The 17,704-nt window shown below is 38.3% G+C and overlaps 2 protein-coding genes and 1 pseudogene across 3 annotated transcripts; all 3 read right to left on the bottom strand.

Annotated features, from left to right (window-relative positions):
• Positions 1 to 4,174: 4,174 nt before the first annotated feature.
• On the bottom strand, positions 4,175 to 7,169 carry LOC115663481 (F-box protein At5g03100-like). Of its 2 annotated transcripts, XM_056315952.1 has the most exons (4): positions 6,680 to 7,168; positions 6,218 to 6,523; positions 5,268 to 5,441; positions 4,175 to 4,895 (listed from the first exon to the last, which is right to left on the bottom strand). In XM_056315952.1, the coding sequence occupies exons 1-4, from the start codon at positions 7,070 to 7,072 to the stop codon at positions 4,533 to 4,535; spliced, it is 1,236 nt and encodes a 411-aa protein (XP_056171927.1). In that variant the 5' UTR covers positions 7,073 to 7,168; the 3' UTR covers positions 4,175 to 4,532. The 2 variants fall into 2 exon arrangements, with proteins under 2 accessions (XP_056171927.1, XP_030441339.1); XM_030585479.2 differs by having other exon boundaries at positions 6,218 to 7,169.
• A 3,276-nt stretch (positions 7,170 to 10,445) lies between these two features.
• On the bottom strand, positions 10,446 to 12,858 carry LOC115663479 (F-box protein At5g03100-like). The gene is made up of 4 exons (XM_056315755.1): positions 11,936 to 12,858; positions 11,510 to 11,629; positions 10,892 to 10,946; positions 10,446 to 10,583 (listed from the first exon to the last, which is right to left on the bottom strand). The coding sequence occupies exons 1-4, from the start codon at positions 12,856 to 12,858 to the stop codon at positions 10,446 to 10,448; spliced, it is 1,236 nt and encodes a 411-aa protein (XP_056171730.1).
• An 827-nt stretch (positions 12,859 to 13,685) lies between these two features.
• On the bottom strand, positions 13,686 to 17,354 carry LOC130139289 (senescence associated gene 20-like; annotated as a pseudogene).
• Between the last annotated feature and the right edge of the window lie 350 nt (positions 17,355 to 17,704).

Here is a 17,704-nt window from a genome sequence, read left to right as displayed (position 1 = left end):
ATACATAACTCGAAATGTTTTGGGAAACTAAGGATTTCAAAGAAAAAATTGCTAATGAAAGTCAAAGAAGCTCGATCCAAAGGAAATCTTAAACTCGAAAAACTCAAAATGAAGAGACATCAAAGCATTTGCTAAATCCAACTTATTCGCACACTATTAAAAGTGGCACAAAAAGAGACGAGCAATTTTATTTCTATACCAGTGCTTGTGATCTTGCTTATGCTTGCATGACTCATAAGGGAGTCCATTGAAACGATAATTGACTATAACTGAGCTTTTCTGGAAACTCTCCAACAGCCTTCTTGCAGCTGAATCAGATCATGAGGGGCAACGGGTACTCCTCGACACGACTTCCTTAATTCGGCGTCGATTATCATCTTCTCCAATCCAACCGCCTCCTCGAGAAGAAACTTGGCCAAGGTAAGCAAAAGTTTTGTTTTCTTATTGTCAAATTCGAACCCGACAATTTCAACCCTTTTAAGATGATTTGCCACACAATAGACCTCCTTCTGTGAGCGCCAGAATTGCCTTTCATCGAAGTTGGAGAGCTCCGGAAAATCCTGGTTCTTGAACTGAAAAAGCACACATCAATAGTAGCTTTTTCAGAGCTAGCTTGGAGAAGCAATAACCTAGCAGTGACATTTAGTACAAAAAAAATGAAAAACAAAGAAGCTTGTCTGATCTGGTATAACACATTATAAGTTCTCACGGACCCAAATGAATCAATGATCACATCCTTTGCTACAGAACAATTAGCTTTTTACCATGTAGCTCCGAAGCATCCTAGCTTTTTCACACACCAATTCGTTTACGTAAGTAAATGCGAACGTGTGTAAAACATAAATGGCAACAAGAGATTTGATTGTACTTCAGCAGCTCCATGGTAAAAGCCCGAAAGTAGATGATATGAGGCTGACTGCCGAAAGCATATATGTAACTCCGTTCAGAATTAAAGATGGATTAATACTGCGAATTTATTGAATTTTGGATTGCATATGACTAGCCTTTCCAGGAGTGGAGAACTCTGCAGCAAGTACGCCATCCCTAGAAAGTCACGTTTACAAACTGAAGTATATACTATGATATTGCACCATCTCGATGATAGGTGTCCCTCCGCAGCTGATAGAACCTGAAAACAACTTGAGTTATGAGCCAAGTAGCAGAACACGATATGACCATTGCTTTTTTTTTTTTTGGTAAGGGGATATGACCATTGCTTTACTTTCTATTTCTACCAAGAATAAAAGCTTTAATACGAAAAACCACTCATTTCTCATGAACTTAGCTGTTGAGATCCATATATGTCTGATAAAAGAGGAATAACTTTTTTCCACAAATGAGGAATCACCTCGGTCACGGCTTGATCAAATATTGCTCAAGCATTCATTCGATGCTCATGGAACAAGACAAAACATCGAAAGGCCAAATAAGGTCCGGGCACTCAACTTACTGAGTATAAAAATCAGACATACGATTTACCATCAAGCATAAGCTTTTACGTACTTGCATATGCACAAAAACATAAGACGACGCCGTCTCCCCGCCCTGAATGGATTTTGAGGGACTTTGGATGGTTTTATCAAGAAGAAGGTGTTGGTGGATTGACATGGAAGCCAAATCAGATCAGCCAAATCCACACAAATCAGATTTCGAATATTATTGTCGTGAGGTTTTGAACATTATAGCTTGGTCATAGAAACATAAGGGCAGATTTTAATTTTCTTTAAATACTTTTGTTAGCATTATTACACACAATTAAAACAAACAATCTTAGGTAGATTATATGCCTTCTCCAAAATCAAGCAAAAAACCAATAGAAAAGAAAGCGATGTATGTTTTTCTATAATTATAGAGATGGTTTATAATCATTATGTGAATCCAAATTGATTCACATTGGTGATTTGAGGGGAAAAAACACTCAGTATATTGTGCAGAAGCATCTATAACCTGTAATATATGCATATATCTATATATAACACTTTGTTTCTTTAAATAGTTTCTTTGAAACAAAAATTGAATATATGATTGCTTTCTAGGAGCCTTTAAAAACTTACTTTTAATATCGTTTCATATCTTTTGTATTTCCTTCACCATAACATAACTAAATTAGAATCTTAATGGATTTCCATTTAGTGCAATTTACGTTTTCTTGTTGCGTATATGCGCAATTTTAGATGAAATTGTGCATCAAGGAATTTCTTCTATTTATCTATTGTTACTAGCTAAGACAGGCTGTGTGTTTGCAAAAGATTGAAACTTAAAAGAATTTTGCACAAGGAATTTTATCTATTGTTACTAGCTAAGGTGCATACAGGCTACGTGTTTACAAAAGATTGAAACTGAAAAGAATTTGCAAAACGACCTTATTATGAAATATTTGAATTATTAATTAATGGAAGAAAGTTATTCACACAATATGAAGAAACTTGTACACATATATGTGGGAAGAAAGGAGTGTTGGAAAATTTGAATTCTCTTTGTAAAGCTATTTATAAGATAGACAAAATTCAAAATTTGAACTTGAAATACGCGAGGGATAAAATATAGTTATCAAATTACGCACTTGTTCAGAGTCATCAAATTATGCATTTGTCCATCGATAGATTGTGAACTTTTCAAGTAAAGAATCGTAGTTCTGTTTCCCTCTGTCATAATGAAAAAGTTACTCGCCAGTAACGCAAGATTATAAACTCTTGATTAATTAGCATTTTCCCTTCTAATTTATACAGATATGTCTAATGCCATGACATGCGGGTTAATGTCTAGTTTAAAATAGGGAAAATTGACCAAAAAAGTCCTAGACTTATTGCACTTTTGCCAATTCAGTCTTAAACCTTTTTAATTATGCCAATTAAATCCTAAACCTTTTCACGTTTTACCAATTGAGTCCATCCGGCTAATTTTGGTCGAAAATCGCTGATATGGATGCTAGCCGTCCTACATGGCGCGGTGACGGTGGATGAGTTCACAATTTGTTCAATCATGTCCTTCCACCTTTTGCCCTTGCTAACACTAATGTGGAGCTCCTGACATAATGAACTTTCTGGGAATATGGCACAAACAAGTTTATTTCTTTCAGACCACTTTGTCATAGAACTAGTCTTTTCTTATTGAATGAGTTCATTTTATCAAACTAAAGTAAAAAAAAAAATTGTTATGATAAAGAATCCTCGACAAAACAAAGTATTAATTTGTTGAAAATTGTGACTTCCCTTTACCAAATTAGTTCATTGATGTTTTCATTGATTCATTCTTCTGTCAACGATACAAAAATCTCTTTTTATTTGAATATTTCGATTTTAACTCAATTTTGCTTTCATCCACTTTCACTAATTTATCCATTTTTCCGATTTTAAACTCAAGAAAAAACAGATTTTCGATATACTTTTGTTTTATACATGTTTTGATATTTAAGTTAAAGATAAAAGTTAGGAGATGATAAATGAATAAGCTAAAAGTTTATTGGTTGAATTCGAGAAGCATGGCAAAACTATGTCATGTTTCTTGCCATGTGGCTATCATAAAGGACAAATGAGGTGCCACTTGGCAAACATAGGAGCAAGCATTCTCTCAATTCCGACATTAATTATATAGGTTAGGATTTTAATTCACGTTTTGTATTAAGATATTATAATGCGCCAAATGATATTTTATGGTATTTAATGGTAAAAGTTTGAGATTGAAATCCTCCTTCGCATTTGTTTTTTTATTACACAAAGAGATTTGCATATGCCTTTCATGGCAAGGTCAATTGTCGTATAATATAAATAGAAGCGCTTGGGCCCATTACATATTACGCATGCTAAAGAAGTAATTAAATAGACTCCGTCGATTTGAACCAACATCATAGTTATTGATCATATAGTTTCTTGGGAGCATGCTATGATAGTGCTGGTCTAGATAGACTTGAGTCTATGTAATATTTTTCACGTATAAGTTTCAAAGGCACGACAAGTCCAATAGGAGCATTTACCATGGACCCAGGCGCCTATTCCTTTGACCCTTGCCAAAAGGAGTCTCACATCAATGCAACTAACTCGAGGCTTAAAAGGAGGCTCGCGATCGAATGTATGTGAGACGTTAGCGGCTAAGCGCGAATCATCAATCGTCTGCACTTCAGAGGCCACCCCATGACATTCACATACGAAACTTCGGCTTTACCCGAGAAGAAGAGAAAGTTGAACTCCTCCTTGTAGGATAAGTAAACCATTTTCACAACCTAATGAACTAATACGGTGGTCTTGCCATCTGGTTACATTAAGCCGTTCGCATAATTGAACCATACGTTACTTGAAATGTGATGAAAAACTAAGGATTCCAGAGAAAAAATTGCCAATGAAAGTCAAAGAAGCTCGATCCAAACGAAATCTTAAACTCGAAAAACTCAAAACGAAGCGACATGAAAGCTTATGTTAAACCCAACTTATTCACCCACCGTCAAAAGTGGCATAAAAAGAGGAGCAGTTTTATTTCCTTGTCAAAGCTACCTATGTCATGCAATCTAAAAAAAGTACTGTGTACCTGTGATTTGCTTATGCTTTCGTAGGGAGTCCATTGAAATAATTGACTATAACTTCAGCATTTCGAGACGCTCTCCGACAACCTTCTTGCAGCTGAATCACAACTTGGATACCCCAAAGATCATGAGGGTCCATGGGTACTCCTCGACGTGACATCTTTAATTCAACATCAATTATCATCTTCTCCAATCCAACTGCCTCCTCCAGAAAAAACTTAGCCAGGTCAAGCAAAAGTTTTGATTTCTCATTGTCAAATTCGAACCCAACAATTTCAACCCTTTTAAGATGATTTGCCACACAATAGAACTCCTTCTGTGAGTGCCAAAATTGCTTTTCATCAAAGTCGCAGAGCTCCGGATAATCCTTGTTGTCGAACTGAAAACATACATCCATAGTAGCTTTTTCATAGCTAATTAGAAGAAGTGATACAAAACAGATTGTAAAACAAAGAAGCTTGTCTGATATGATATAACAGATTATAAGTTCTCACGTACCCAAATTAATCAATGATCACAGCCTTTGCTACAGAACAATTAACTTTTTCCATGCAGCTCCTAAGCATACCAACTTTTTCACACACCAATTTGTTTATGTTAAGTAAATGCAAACACGTGCAAAACATAAATGGCAACAAGAGACTTGATTGTACTTCAGCAGCTTCATGGTAAAAGCCCGAAAGTAGATGATATGAGGCTGACTGCAAAAGCATACATGTAACTGTATCCGGAACCAAAGATAGATTAATACCGTGATATTATCAGATTTTGGATTGCATATGACCAGCCTTTCCAGACGTGGAGAACTCTTCAGCACGTACGCCATCCCTAGATGGTTGCTTTTAGAAAATGTAGTATACACTATGATGTTACGCCATCTCGATGATAGGTACGACATTCCCATTACCTCAACTGCTGATAGAACCTGAAAACAACTTGAATTGTGAACCAAGTAGCAGAACAAGATATGACCAATGCTTTACTTTCTATTTCTACCAAGAACAAAAGCTTTGATACGAAAAACCGCTCATTTATTATGAACTTAGCTGTTATGGTCTATATATGCCTGACATAACAGGAATATCTTTTTCTGCAAATGAGGAATCACCTCGGTCAATGCTTGATCAACTACTGCTTTAGCATCATTCGATGCTCATGGAACCAAACATATCATTGAAAGGCCGAACAAGGTCCGACCATTCAACTTACTGAGTTAAAAGATTAGACAAACGATTTGCCATCAAGCATAAGCTTTAACGCGCATGAAAACTGCAAATGGCCACTCTGCTGATAAAGAAAAAGGGTAGTGTGGACCAATTTAGATACAACAATACTACGAATTTGATTGATTTGGTGGTACTTAGCGGAGCAAACTGATTGACTCTTTTCGTGAATTTAACATGAGGGAAAAAGAAAACCAATTCGCGCATGACAAGATTCTCTGCCTTTTGATACAAAGCTTTAAGAGCGTAATGGATCAGCACCAGCTTACAGGGACAAAAAGGACATAGAACGTGATTTTCTTGTGTCGCAATTACGGGTATTTATAGCCGAATAATAGGTGAAGAAAAGGAAGTAATCTAACTAATAAGGAAAATGACTGTCTTAATCTAATAAGGAAACCAGCTATCCCAGAAAAAAACCAAGTACAAAAAAAAATTGACTGACAATATTCTTTAACCAAACAAAATCAACTCGCACCTTAAGGCACCAGCTTCCCATAGTGATTTTCGCGATATGTTGCAGCTGCTCAAGAACGAACTTCATTCGTTCAAGAAAGCAGCCACGAAAATTAGTTGGCTTGTCAAAGTTCAACTCTGCCTCTGCTAATGAAGATGCTCCATTTAGTCTAAAGCCTGGGGGGACAAACATGCCCGACAAACGCAATGAAAGCAGATTCGGAGCCGAAACATCGAGCGACAGTATATAAACGTTTTCGATCACCAACTCTCTCAGAGATCTCGAATCGATCCGGAGATCGCAAGTGCCGAGCGAGGGATGCGAACGCTGCAACGTAAGAGATTCGAGAACAGGGCACCCGCTTAAGATATTCATGATCTGATCCTTTTGAAAGGGGAGGTAGTGTAGGCACAATTTCTTAAGTAAAGGCCAGTGGATGGTAATATCCCGTGAAAAAAGACAGTTAGACAGTCGCAAGCTCACCAGCGACGCGCAACTGCACAAGAATCGAGGCACGTCCTGTTTGAAGGATCCAAAAACAAACGAAGCGTGCTTCACTTTGCCCGCCACGGCGAAGCGAATCCACCAATCGGGGTCAATGAGGACGTCGTTACCAGACTTAGTAGCATCAAGATGGAACTTCTCTATCTTAGTAGCTGTGCAGCGACTCAGTGCTCTGCTGATCAAAGGAACGACACCCGCTGACGGGAGAGAGAGATGGATGTATGGAGTGGAGGCCCAAGCGAAACGCCACTGCTTGGACAACACGCTGGTCTTCACCACGTCTTTGAAGGGCAAGAAGGAGAAGATGTGGTGGATTATGGCGGCCGGCAAGCGGCTGATGTGATCAACCACCTCCACCACAACATACGCCATCTCCCCGCCTTGAATGAATTTTGAGGGACTCGTAGGGTTTTATGAAGAAGGTGTTGGCGGATTGACGTACAAGCCAAATCAGATCACCGATATCCACACGAATCAGATTTCGAATATTATGGTCATGAGATTTTGAACATTATAGCTTGGTCATATTAACATACTGGGGAGATTTTAATTTTCATTAGATATTTTTGTTGACTTCACTTGACACACCAATCAATAAAACACACACAAACATGAACATGCACATTTGATACATGAAACAAAAAAAAAAAAGTGATTTTGGGTTATTTTAGTATATGAATCCAAGTTATTTTAGTATAAGTAATTTTAAATCTTTTAGAAATTTATGATAAGGGTGTGATATTTAAATATGAAGTTGAAAAAGGCTTTTAGTTTCCCTTGTGGTATGGAGAGATTGAAGAATTATTTATTTAATTGAAAATTTTAACTCAAAACTAGTTAGCATTATCACGCACAATAAAACAAACAATCTTGATAGATTATATGCCTCCTCCAAAATCAAGCAAAGACCAATAAAAAAGAAAACGTTTTCTATACTTGTAGAGATAATCTATAATCATTATTTGAAGCCAAATTGTTTAAAATTGGTGATTTGAGGGGAAAAACACTCAATATATAGTGCAGAAGCATCTGTAACTTATAATATACGCATATATCTATATATAGCACTTTGTTTCTTTAAATAGTTTCTTTGAATCAAAAATTGAATATATGATTGCTTTCTAGGAGCCTTTGGAAACTCACTGTTATTATCGTTTCATACCTTTTTCTATTTCCTTCACCATAACACGACTTATTTAGAATCCTAATGGATTTCCATTTAGTGCAATTTACGTTTTCTTGTTGCGTATATGAGCAATTTTAGATGAAATTGTGCATCAAGGAATTTCTTCTATTTATCTATTGTTACTAGCCAAGGCTCATACAGGCTGCGTGTTTGCAAAAGATTGAAACTTAAAAGATTTTGCAAAACCACCTTATTACGAAATATTTGAATTATTAATTAATGGAAAGAAGTTATTCACACAATATGAAGAAACTTGCACACATATATGTGGGAAGAAAGGAGTGTTACAAAATTTGAATAATCTTTGTAAAGTTGTGTATAAGATAGACAAAATTCAAATTTTGAAATCGAAATAAGCAAGAGATAAAATAGAGTTATCAAATTACGAACTTGTTCAGAGTTATCAAATTATGCGTTTGTCCATTGATAGATTGTGAACTTTTCAAGTAAAGAATTGTAGTTATGTTTCCCTTTGTCATAATAAAAAAGTTACTCACCGGTAACACAAGATTATAATCTTTTGATTAATTAGCATTTTCCCTTCTAATTTATATAGATATCTCTTGTGCCATGATGTGCGGGTTAATGTCTTGTTTGAAATAAGGAAAATTGTCCAAAAAAGTCATAAACTCATTGCACTTTCGCCAATTCAGTCCTAAGCATTTTAATTGTGCCAATTCAGTCTTAAGTCTTTTCACGTTTTGCCAATTAAGTCAATCTTGTTAATTTTGATCAGAAATCGCTGATGTGGATGCCGATCATCCTACATGGCGCAATAACAGTGGATGAGTTCACAATTTGTTCAATTGTGTCCTTCCACCTTTTACCGTTGCTAACACTAATGTGGAGTTCCGGACATAATGAACCTTCTGGGTATGTGGCACGAATAAGTTTATTTCTTTCAGACCACTTTGTCATAGAACTAGTTTTTTTCTTATTGAATGAGTTCATTTTATCAAACTAAAGTAAAAAAAAATGTTATGATAAAGAATCCTCGACAAAACAAAGTATTAATTTGTTGAAAATAGTGACTTTCCTTTACCAAATTAGTCCATCAATGTTTTCATTGATTCATTCTTTTGTCAACGATACAAAAATCTCTTTTTATTTGAATATTTTTTTGATTTTAACTCAATTTTGTTTTCATCCACTTTCACTAATTTATCCATTTCTCCGATTTTAAACTCAAGAAAAAACAAATTTTCGATAGACTTTTGTTTTATCCATGTTTTGACATTTAAGTTAAAGATAAAAGTTAGGAGATGATAAATGAATAAGCTAAAAGTTTATTGGTTGAATTCGAGCCGCATGGCAAAACTATGTCGTGTGTCTTGCCATGTGGCTATCATAACGGACAAAAGAAGTGCCCCTTGCCGAACATACGAGCAAGCATTCTCTCAATTCCAACCTTAATTATATAGGTTAGAATTTAACTCACGTTTTGTATTAAGAGATTATAATGTGCCAAATGATATTTTATGGTATTTAATGGTAAAGTTTGTGATTGATACCCTCCTTTGCATTTTTTTTTATTACATAGAGAGATTTGCATATGCCTTTCATGGCAAGGTCAATTGTCATATAATATAAATAGAAGCGCTTGGGCCCATTACATATTACGCATGCTAAAGAAGTAATTAAATAGATCATAGTTATTGATCATATAGGTTCTTGGGGGCATGCTATGATAGTGCTGGTCTAGATAGACTTGAGTCTATGTAATATTTTTCACGTATAAGTTGCAAAGGCACGACAACTCCAATAGGAGCATTTACCATGGACCCAGGCGCCTATTCCTTTGACCCTTGCCAAAAGGAGTCTCACATCAATGCAACTAACTCGAGGCTTAAAAGGAGGCTCAAGATCGAATGTATGTCAGACGTTAATGGCTAAGCGCGAATCATCAATCGTCTGCAGTTCAGAGGCCACCCCATGACATTCACATACGAAACTTTGGCTTTACCCAAGAAGAAGGGAAAGTTGAACTCCTCCTTGTAGGATAGGTAAACCATTTTCACAACCTAATGAACAAACACGGTGGTCTTGCCATCTGGTTACATTAAGCCGTTCGCATAATTGAACCATACGTTACTTGAAATGTAATGAAAAACTAAGGATTCTAGAGAAAAAATTGCCAATGAAAGTCAAAGAAGCTCGATCCAAACGAAATCTTAAACTCGAAAAACTCAAAACGAAGCAACATGAAAGCTTATGTTAAACCCAACTTATTCACCCACCGTCAAAAGTGGCATAAAAAGAGGAGCAGTTTTATTTCCATGTCAAAGCTACCTATGTCATGCAATCTAAAAAATGGACTGTGTACCTGTGATTTGCTTATGCTTTCGTAGGGAGTCCATTGAAATAATTGACTATAACTTCAGCATTTCGAGACGCTCTCCGACAACCTTCTTGCAGCTGAATCACAACTTGGATACCCCAAAGATCAAGAGGGTCCATGGGTACTCCTCGACGCGACATCCTTAATTCAACATCAATTATCATCTTCTCCAATCCAACTGCCTCCTCCAGAAAAAACTTAGCCAGGGCAAGCAAAAGTTTTTATTTCTCATTGTCAAATTCGAACCCAACAATTTCAACCCTTTTAAGATGATTTGCCACACAATAGAACCCCTTCTGTGAGTGCCAAAATTGCTTTTCATCAAAGTCGTAGAGCTCCGGATAATCCTTGTTGTCGAACTGAAAACATACATCCATAGTAGCTTTTTCATAGCTAACTAGAAGAAGTGATAACGTAGCAGTGACATTAAGTTCAAAACAAATTGTAAAACAAATAAGCTTGTCTGATCTGGTATAACAGATGATAAGTTCTCACGTACTCAAATTAATCAATTATCACATCCTTTGCTACAGAACAATCTACTTTTTCTATGTAGCTCCTAAGCATCCCAACTTTTTCACACACCAATTTGTTTATGTTAAGTAAATGCAAACACGTGTAAAACATAAATGGCAACAAGTGACTTGATTGTACTTCAGCAGCTCACGGTAAAAAGCCCGAAAGTAGATGATATGAGGTTGACTGCAAAAGCATACATGTAACTGTATCCAGAACCAAAGATAGATTTATGCCGTGATATTATCAGATTTTGGATTGCATATGACTAGCCTTTCCAGGAGTGGCGAACTCTGCAGCAAATATGCCATCCCTAGAAGGTCGCGTTTACAAACTGTAGTGTACACTATGATATTGCGCCATCTCGATGATAGGTACGACTTTCCCTTTACCTCAAGGGCTGACAGAACCTGAAAACCACTTGAATTGTGAACCAAGTAGCAGAGCAAGATATGACTATTTCTTTACTTTCTATTTCTACCAAGAATGAAAGCTTTAATACAAAAAACTGCTCATTTTATTATGAACTTAGCTGTTGAGGTCCCTATATGTTTGATAACAGGAATATCTTCTTCTTTTTTTTAACAGGAATATCTTTTTCCACAAATGAGGAATCACCTCGGTCGTGGGCTTGATCAACTAATGCTTTAGCATCACCTGATGCCCGTGGAACAAGATATAACATCGAAATGCCGAATAAGGTCCGGCCATTCAAGTTACTGAGTTAAAAAATCAGACATAAGTTTTACCATCAAGCATAAGCTTTTACGTAGATGCATGTGCATGAAAACTGCAGCTGGCGACTATGCTGATAAAAACCAATTCTCGCACGACAAGATTCTCTGCCTTCAGATACAAAGCTTTAAGAGCGAAATGGATCGGCACCGGCCTACAGGGACAAGAAGAAGGACATAACATGCAGCAGCAGCCTTTGCTATCAAGGGAGAGGGAGATATAAAATACTCGAGGCTACATCTTTATTCAATAACGTGATTTTCTTGGGTCACAATTACGGGTATTTATAGCCGTACATTACGAAAAGAAAAGGAAGTAATCTATAATATGGAAAATGATTAGCTTAATTTAACAAGGAAACTAGCTATCCTAAAAAATAAGGAAATATAAAAAAATATAACTAACAATAATCTTTAATAGGGAATTCCCTGGTTTCGATAAATATACATCAATAACATACCCATCGAAAAGGAAGAAAGACCAGACAAAATCAACTCGCACCTCAAGGCACCAGCTTCCGATTGTGATTTTCGCGACATGTTGCAGCTCCTCAAGAAGGAACTTCAACCGGTCAGGAGAAGGAAGGAACTTCAAATGGTCAGCAAAGCGGCGACCAAACTCAGTTGGCTTGTCAAAGTTCAACTCTGCCTCTGCTAATGAAGATACTCCACTTGGTCTAAAGCTTATGTAGTCAAATCCGCCCGACAAACGCAATGAAAGCAGATTCGGAGTCGAAATATGGAGCGACGAAATATAAACGGCTTCTATCACCAACTCTCTTAGAGATATTGAATTCATCCGGAGATTGCAATGCACATGCAACTTAAGAGATTCAACAACAGGGCACCCGCTCAAGATTTTCATAATCCCATCGCTGTCCAAGAAAACGTCGTGAATGCACAATTTCTTAAGTGAAGGCCAGTGGATGGTAACATAACTTGAAAAAGTACAATTAGACACTCGCAAGCTCACCAGCGACGCGCAACCGCACAAGATTCGAGGTACGTCGTGATGCCAGCGTCGTCCAAAGACCAACGAAGCATCTTCCACTTTGCGCACCGCGGTGAAGCGAAACCACCGATCAAGTTCAGTGCGGGTGCATAAATCAGACATAGAAGCATCAAGATGGAACTTCTCTACCGTAGTAGCTGTGCAAAGACTCAGTGCTCCGCTGATCGAAGGAGGACACCCTCTGAGGGGAGAGAGAGATCTGTTTGGAGTGGAGGTCCAAGCGAAACGCCATTGATTGGACAACACGCTTGTCTTGACCACGTCTTTGAAGGGCAAGAAGGAGAAGATGTGGTGGATTATGACGTCAGGCAAGTGCCTGTGATCAACCTCCTCAGCCTCCGGTGGAGAAATGAGACACCGTCTCCCCGCCATGAATGGATTTTGAGGGACTTGGAGGGCTTTATGAAGGTGTTGGTGGATTGACCTAGAAGCCAAATCAGATCACCGAAATCCACACGGGCTAATTCCCTAAAAACTTTGAACTTTAAGTCTATATCCATATCTGCCCCAAACTTTTTTTTGTCACATAAAAGACCACCAATTTTTTTCAATGGATTCCCAAATCTGCCCTCCATTACATTTCCATCCTATCTATACCTTTAAAGTCCACAGTTGTGCCATGTGTCAAACTTTCTTATTTTATTTGACTTTTTCTCTCTCCTTACTATCTCCCAAGTCCGACTTTGTCAGAATTCTCGCGGCAAAATGACACTATAAGTGCCATAAGTTGTGTACAGCGCTCACTTTAGTGCCAAAAGTTTCTGCTGGCTCACTTAAGTGCCAAATCGGAGGAAAAACGATCACTTAAGTGCCAAAAGTTTTTTTTGATCAATTCAGTGCTAAATTTTTTGAAAAACGATCACTTAAGTGCTAAAAATTTTGAAAAACGATCACTTAAGTGCCAACTCCGGCGAGCCATGTCAGCTTCAGAAATTAATAAAAAAAAATGCCACGTCGGATTTCCGGCGAAAAGTTGTGTACGGCACCGGAGTTGGCACTTAAGTGATCGTTTTTCAAAAATTTTAGCACTTAAGTGATCCAAAAAAAACTTTTGGTACCAAAGTGAGCACCGTACACAACTTATAACACTTGTAGTGTTCTTTTGTCGAACTCTCGCTCTTTATCACTTTCCTTCTCTCTGTCCCCCATTAATCCCTTCTGTGTGTTATGAGCTCTCTCTCTTCCTCTCCCCTACAACAACTAGATCCGCCCTTGCTCGACAAGCTTCCACACCCTTTGGTCATGGAGGAGGGAATCCAGCTCCCCAGCATTGTCATCGTCGGCAACCGGTCTGCCGACTAGTCGACCGTCCTCGTGTCCTTTACCGGCATCAACCTGCCATGAGGCAGGGCATTCGCACGCGAATCCCTCCCATTATGCGGCTCCAAGACAACCCATACACCGATCGTTTGGACCTCTACCTCGAGATCAACGACAAAATTGTCCCCATTGACGAGGACCACATCTCCAAGGCCATTACTGCCGCCAGGTCCGGCGAGAACCAAACCGGGCATGGACTTTCCAATCCGGCTAAATACGTTGCTCTCTCACATTGACTGGAAATAACGCAGTGAGGCGATCTCAGCCATCACGAATCCGATGGCAGGGAGTTGTCGAATCGCGTGATGGTAAGCAAGGTGTTGAAGTACTCCCTCACTTGGGTGACCATCCCATTGGCGGAGACAGTCTAGGAGTTGACCCACAAGATGGAGCGGGTTGGGTCAAAGCCTTCGGTGATCACAGTGGGTGTGATGCCCAAGAACGTCACGCGCGACGCGTGCCAATTAATATTATTAATAATTTGGCCCGCGGAAGCTAAAGTTTGAATAAGTTTAAACAAAAATACTTTAACTTCTTATTAACAACCCATGTCAGAATTATAAGTCCAGACAATATATCATATAATCACAAAGAACAAATATCTGGATAGGTCGAGATTACCTATCTCCATGCTTCAATTCACTCCAAAGACAGCCCGCGCAAAAGTAGACTTTTCAACAAGTCATAGGTGTTGCTGCCTTCATATCAACCAAAATCCCGCAACGGCCCAGCCAAGTCGCCATTGAGGTTCATTTATTATGTCATAAACCGATGAGGAACCCACTCCGGAAGTCCCACATCAACCCATGTAGTAGATACGCCCCTGGAAAAGCATATCAACATACTGGCAAACATTATTGTTTAGGGAAACCGGTAAACATTGGCAGCAGATTGTCCATTCCTACATGTCTGAAAAATGAAGGAATGAGCTGGGGCCCAGTAAATGAAATCTCTAGTTTTAAGTTAGGAAAATCAGCTTATCACTTCACTTGGCACAAACAACATACATGCATAACAACAGTATGAATAGAACTTGCATAAATGTTATGCCTTTTCCATCTGAATATGCCATACAAATCAAAGCACCCCATTATTCCACAATATTTTCATTCAGACGCAAGCATATGGTATATAACACTCATATTCATGCATTAAGTTTATTTCTTCTCCTCCCGAACACTCTCGGGGCATCCCGTACCACACAACGGGGAATCTCGAAACTCCTAAGGCATCTTGTACCACACAACAGGGTATCCCAAAATTCTCGAGGCATCATGTACCACACAGCAGGGCATCCCGACCAATAGGGCATCTCAACTCCTGAGGCATGCCGAAACACTCCCCAGGGCATCCCGACACACGGGGCATCGTCACACACCACTGTATGGGCGATGAAATTTATATTATTCTCATGAAGTCATGGTAGCCAAGTATTTGCATACATATATTATCCTCATGCAAGCCATGATAACTAAGTATTTGCATGCATTTATTATCCTCATGCAAGCCATGATAACTAAGTATTTGCATGCATATATTATCCTTCTTTTTACATCACATATCCTTTAGAGCAATGAAATGTATCATTCGAGCCCATAAGTACGAAGCAATACAGGTTCAGACTCAAAAGGCTGAAGTCTACTCAAGTCTAGAAAGTACACATATCCAGATTTTGATATAAAACTTTCTTGGTTTAGACAATACCGATTCTGGATAGGCGAGTCTGAACAGTAGGTAATCAAACTTAGAAAACAAGTTCAGACCTAGAAGCAAGTTCAGACTCAAAAACAATTTCAGGCTCAGAAGAAAGTTCAGGCTCAGAAGCAAATTCAGCCTTAGAAACAAGTTCAGACTTAGAAGCAAGTTCAGACTCAGAAACAAATTCAGATTAAGAAAGTAAAGTCTACTTGGTTCAAAATATATATCCCGACTTTGAAAGTAAGTTCTGGTTAGTTTTAAAAACAGATAGAACCAGATTTTGACCGTAAAGTCTGAACAGTTTTAGAAGTAAAGTTTGATCAAGAAAGTCTGAGCGGTAAAGTCTGAGGAAAAGCCTAAGCAGTAAAGCCTGAGCAGTGAAGTCTGAAGGTAAAGTCTGAGCAGTAAAGTCTGAAGGTAACGTTTGAGCGGTAAAATCTAAGCAGTAAAGTCTAAAGGTAAAGTCTAAGCATAAAGTCTGAACATAAAGTAGACAGAACCAGAATTTGAGGTTAAAATTTACTCATTTCAGAAGTAAACAAAATTATTACTTTGAGTAAAACGATTTTCTACCTTTTTGAACATAAATAAAACCAGCAAGAAGAATTCAATAATCACCTCAAAGATAACATTCACACGTTCAGATTTAACAGTTCCACTTGCCAATTTCCATCACACTTTAAAGAAACAAATCACCTTCACTTGAACATGTACAGAACCAGCAGAACAGATCCAACTATCACCATATCCTCACTATTAACACACATCGGAATAGCATTTCTCAAGCAACCAAGTTAAAAAGTGCCAAGTAGATTTACTTAGCTTAAATCTAGAGTCTTCACTTACCTCGCCTAAAATCTGAACGCCCAAAACCAGCTTATAGATTTCGGATTGGGTGTTCATAAAGGTAAAAACTCTTTGAAGATTGACGGTGAAAAAGAGTTTCCGTTTGGGGATGAAAGTTCCTTCGGTGTTACCCAGATGAAATGAGATAAATGAGTATACGTTGAGGTGGATAAATATGATGCACTCACAGGTGGCACCTCATCTTTCCATCAAGGCCAGGTATAAGAAATCAAGGGCTTGATCAGAAGGAGTAGTGGCTAAGGAAAATGATTGCTTAGGCTAAGTGTCAAACAAGAAACTTGGCTTAGGAGGACAAATTGCATTCGGTCAAGCTTCTCCTATAATAGCCACGTGAGAGAGGAAGAGTCCAGAAGAGATATTTTATGAGAATATCTCCCCCCCTTCCCTTAACGGCAAATTAAAATAAAATGGCTAACACTACTTAACCAAAATTAACCAATAATAATAATACCAACTAATTACCAAAACAACGGTAATTTAATTAATACCGCACTATTATTAACGTACACATCAATATTTAAAATTTTAAATACATCGAGCTCGGAACAATTACGTTCCCGAATCCGCGCCTCGCAATTTACGGTCTAACAACAATTTCTACGCGTCTGCACGAATACTAACTTAAATAATACTTAGCTTTATTATCTAAGAATCATTTTTGAACATGGAAAACCTCCAACGTCAATTCCTTATTATTACGAAATTTCCAGATGTCACAGTGGGGCCAAAGGAGGTGACGGAGTCGGGGACGAAGAGGAAGGTGTCGTCCGATGTGGTGTAGGAGGCGCCGGTGAGGAGGTGCATCAAGAACTTGGGGGATGGAACCATCACTCAAGGTTGGGGCAAGGATGCGGTGGATGGCATCACAGTCGCAGAATTGGAGGGCCTCGTACAAGGTGCGGACCACCGTCCGATTTGCGGGCTCATGGTCCTACGGATGCTAAAGAAGAAAATGAAATTTTTCTGCTAACCTTTGCTTTGGGATCGATGGAGAGAGAGAAGATGGAGAGTTCTAACGGTCGATGATGTGGGACTTGGGCGAGGGTGAGGAGAGAGAAAATGAAAAGGAAAAAAGAATAAGAAAGTTAGACAGGTGGAATTGCACGGGGACTTTAACGGTGTAAATTGGACGGAAATCTAACTGTGGGGTAAATTTGGGAACTAATTAGAAGTTGATGGTTTTTTAGGGGACAAAAAAAAGTTTGGGGTGGATTTGGGTCTAAACCTAAAATTGGGGTTTTTTTAGGGAATTAGGCCAAATCCACACGAATCAGATTTCAAATATTACTGTCATGAGATTTTGAACATTATAGCTTGGTCATAGTAACACAAT

This window comes from Syzygium oleosum, unplaced genomic scaffold (assembly GCF_021117445.2).
Source record: "Syzygium oleosum isolate NSW1041296 unplaced genomic scaffold, Sole_v2.1 Sole_v2.11, whole genome shotgun sequence".
In the NCBI taxonomy this organism is placed as follows: Eukaryota; Viridiplantae; Streptophyta; class Magnoliopsida; order Myrtales; family Myrtaceae; genus Syzygium; species Syzygium oleosum.
This window is presented reverse-complemented; position numbering and strand designations above follow the sequence as displayed.